This window comes from Galeopterus variegatus, unplaced genomic scaffold (assembly GCF_000696425.1).
Source record: "Galeopterus variegatus unplaced genomic scaffold, G_variegatus-3.0.2 Scaffold7038, whole genome shotgun sequence".
In the NCBI taxonomy this organism is placed as follows: domain Eukaryota; kingdom Metazoa; phylum Chordata; class Mammalia; order Dermoptera; family Cynocephalidae; genus Galeopterus; species Galeopterus variegatus.
The window spans coordinates 76,496-79,796 of NW_007733149.1; the positions used below are offsets into that span (position 1 = coordinate 76,496).

Here is a 3,301-nt window from a genome sequence, read left to right on the forward strand (position 1 = left end):
GTTTTTTTTTTTTTTTTTTTTTTTTTTTTTAACATCTTATTTAATTGTTCCATTTACCCTTGACCCCTCATTTTTTTTGGAGACAGACTTTTTTACTTCCTGTCATTCTCTATTATTGTGCTATTTATTTTATTTCCTTTTTCATTATTTGAAATTCTCTTTCTTGATTACTTGATCGTTAATTATTTCTGCTTTGGCAGAATACAAACTCTGGGAGGCCTGGGACTTTTGTCTTTCACTGCAGTCCCTTCAGTATGTATTTATTGAATAAAATAGTTCAGTATTCTGTAAAAAATTACTAGCATCTCAATGACAATTAAACAATGCTTTGTGATATACAATTTTCCAGACCCACATTAATGAAAAAAACACCAAAAAATAAACTGGAAGCTATGACTGCGCCTTGATGTTTTTTAGGGGAGCAGTCAATGTCATTTTCAAAGGAGATCTTTTACCAACATTTACACTGCACCCTGACATTTATTTAGTATACCCCAGTTATCTCAAAACTGCATCTTACACATAAGAACCTAGCTCCCTAGAAGTGCTAATGCTCCCCTCTACCTTCCATAAAACCTTGAATTCAATCACAGTGATCCATTTCTTTAATTAAGCACAGGAAATCTGTGGGACAAATAAACAACTCTATTTGAACAGCCTGAGAGAGAAATTTATCAACGGTGCAGTAAGACTTTTTTTTAAAAAAAAACTATGCTCCTGAAATTATGTTCAAAATCAGACCATAAAAATAGTTTTGTTTGGGCCTCGGTGTCACTTATCCTAGGGGATACACAGGTAGGTCAGATAGTTAGAACTCAAAGGTACCATCTTTGAGTCCAATCTCCTCAATTTAAAGATGAGAAAAGCCAGACCCAGAAGAGTGCGTTTTACCTCAAGCTAGCTACGCTGGGATCAGAACTCATTTGGAGTGAAGCACCCAAGAACTGGCCCTTGTTACTAGCTCTCCTCTCCAGATCGCCTGCTCCTTGTCCCTTCTCAGCCCATAACACGTGAACTGTTTGTTAACCATGTTCTCAGTTCCCAAAGCAATTTCTTTTACGTTATTCAATTTCACCCTCACACCACCTTTAAGGGTGGAGAACCTAATCAACCCCATTTTAAGGATGGATAGAACACGCACGAGTGGCTTCACATCTGCCCAACTGGGAAGTGTAGAACGTGAATCCTGCGGCCTTGCCCCTCACCCGTTGCCTCTGCCCCCTTGGCCCTCCCCCGAATCAGGGAAGAACGGAAGTGCCCGCGGGCCTCGGCAAGCTGAGCCCTCCCGAGAACACCTCCCTTTCTGGAACCTTCTCTTTCCCCGACCGTAGTGCCAGGGGAGCACGCCCCGACCGTTACTAGGCCCTTCTCCTTCACTACGGCCGCCGCAGCCCTATGCCGACTCTTCCACCTCATCCCCTTCCTTCCTCTCTTACTTTCGCTCCCTCCTTGAGCATCTGGGCAAAGCCCGGAGCCTTGGGGACGTGAAGCGCCATTGCCAGCCTGCAGATACCCGTTCACGCGCTCGTTCGGAAGCTCCCGGAGGAAGCCACGGCCGCGCACAGCCCTCTGGGAACGCGGCGTGCCGCCGACTCACGCTCCTCCTTTCTTTCCAGTTGGCTTGCCCCTTGCCCAGCCGCCTGGACTGAAGCATCGCGAGAACCAGAGCAGCTCCCTCAGCCAGAAGAGAGCTGACGATCCCCGATAAGGTCGATCGATTGGGCCGAACGCAAGGCGCGCTTTCTGTCTTTAGGCTGACGCACGCGCAGGAGGACTGGGATGTTGTGGCTTTCGCCTGACTGTCCCCATTGATAAGATTCAGTGATATGGACTTTTGATTTTTTGCCGTTTCTGAACTGAACGCCGCACTACCTAAGCTTAGGGAGAACCTGCTCTCATCCCCAAAAACTATCTCTGGGAGTCCGCTGTGTAGGGCAGTGTAGGAAGCGCTGGGGACGTGAAGGTGATAATTAAAATCATTAATAAGGGCAGCTACGTATCGAGTGCTCATATGTGCCAAAGTCTGTGATTTGTTTTACGTGCAGTATCTTTGTTAATGGTCAATCTTACAAGTTAATATTACCTCCATTTTATAGAAGGGAAACAAGTTCACAAACGAAAAATAATTTGCCCAAGATTACAAAGCTAGTAAATGATCAGATCAGACATTGCAAAATGCACGTTGTTAATCACTCTATATTCCTCTTTTCTACTGCTTCTTAGAAATATGTCCCCTCCTCAGCCACGGCCAAAAAAAAAGAAATAATCATGTGTGACAAGCATATCATCAATTACAGCTTTTTCCATTTTTCCATAAGCATTTAAAATGTGTAATTGTGAAATAAAAAACGCCTTTTTGCCACCTCAGAGCGAATGATATGTGAACCACCCACTGGGAAACACTGCAAGAGATCACACGTTCTTCCAAGTGTGGTCTAGGGACCTCTGAGGTTCCCCAAGGCTCTTTCAGGGACCACCAAGACAAAACTGTTTTCATAATAATACTAAGACGTTTCTTCTCTCTTTTTTTCCAGTGGGAAGTTTTCTAGAGGCCTAGGTGATGTGCGATATTACAACAGTTTAGATGTAAAAGGCGTGAGAAGCCAGTTTTTTTCTATTAAGGCAAATATAAAAGATTTACAAAAATGTAAAACAATGCCACTTTTCTCTCTCTCTTTTTTTGAAAAATAGTTATTTGTAATAAAAATGTTAACATGTGATGGGTGACAGGATGAGGCACAAATGCAAGGCAGCTCGCCGGAGAAGTTCCGATTTTATTTAGCGAGTACATCTGTTTTATAGGGTTAGAAGAGAATTGATAGGTTTACAGGGGACACGGGGCGTTTGGGGATTGGATGGATTATGTTGCTAAGGGGCCAGCAGCAGGGAGCCTGCGCTGATTGGCGCGCGATTTGCGCCGGCGGGAAGGTATTGTGGCGCTGGCGGGAAGGAAAAAGGCCGAAGAGAAGGGTAGCCAGTGCCATGATGGGGCGCGGCCAAAAAAGAGTTCTCATACGACCTAATAATGGGTTTATTGCAATTTTTTGACTTAAGGTCTACAAATGTATCAGTTTTAATTTATAATACAGTAAATATTGATAGCTGCAACCCACATAAAAGGCCTTTTGAGGACGCCAGTCATTCTTAAGAGTGTAATGGGTACCTGAGACTTAAAAGTTAGAGAATCACTACTAGATCAGTCCTGAACAATAGGTCAATCCAAGATTTTCTCATGGATTAGTTAAGAAATAAATAAAAACTCATTCCTCTGACACAAAGTGAATATTACCTATAAACATAA

The 3,301-nt window shown here is 43.3% G+C and overlaps 1 protein-coding gene across 1 annotated transcript in view; it reads right to left on the reverse strand.

Moving 5' to 3' along the window:
- CCT8 (chaperonin containing TCP1, subunit 8 (theta)) overlaps positions 1 to 1,706 on the reverse strand; it is a 16,206-nt gene extending 14,500 nt beyond the window's left edge. The window contains exon 1 of the mRNA XM_008591563.1: positions 1,437 to 1,706. Coding sequence (XP_008589785.1) covers positions 1,437 to 1,496 — 60 coding nt within the window. The 5' untranslated portion in view covers positions 1,497 to 1,706. The remainder of the gene's footprint in view (positions 1 to 1,436) is intronic.
- Between the last annotated feature and the right edge of the window lie 1,595 nt (positions 1,707 to 3,301).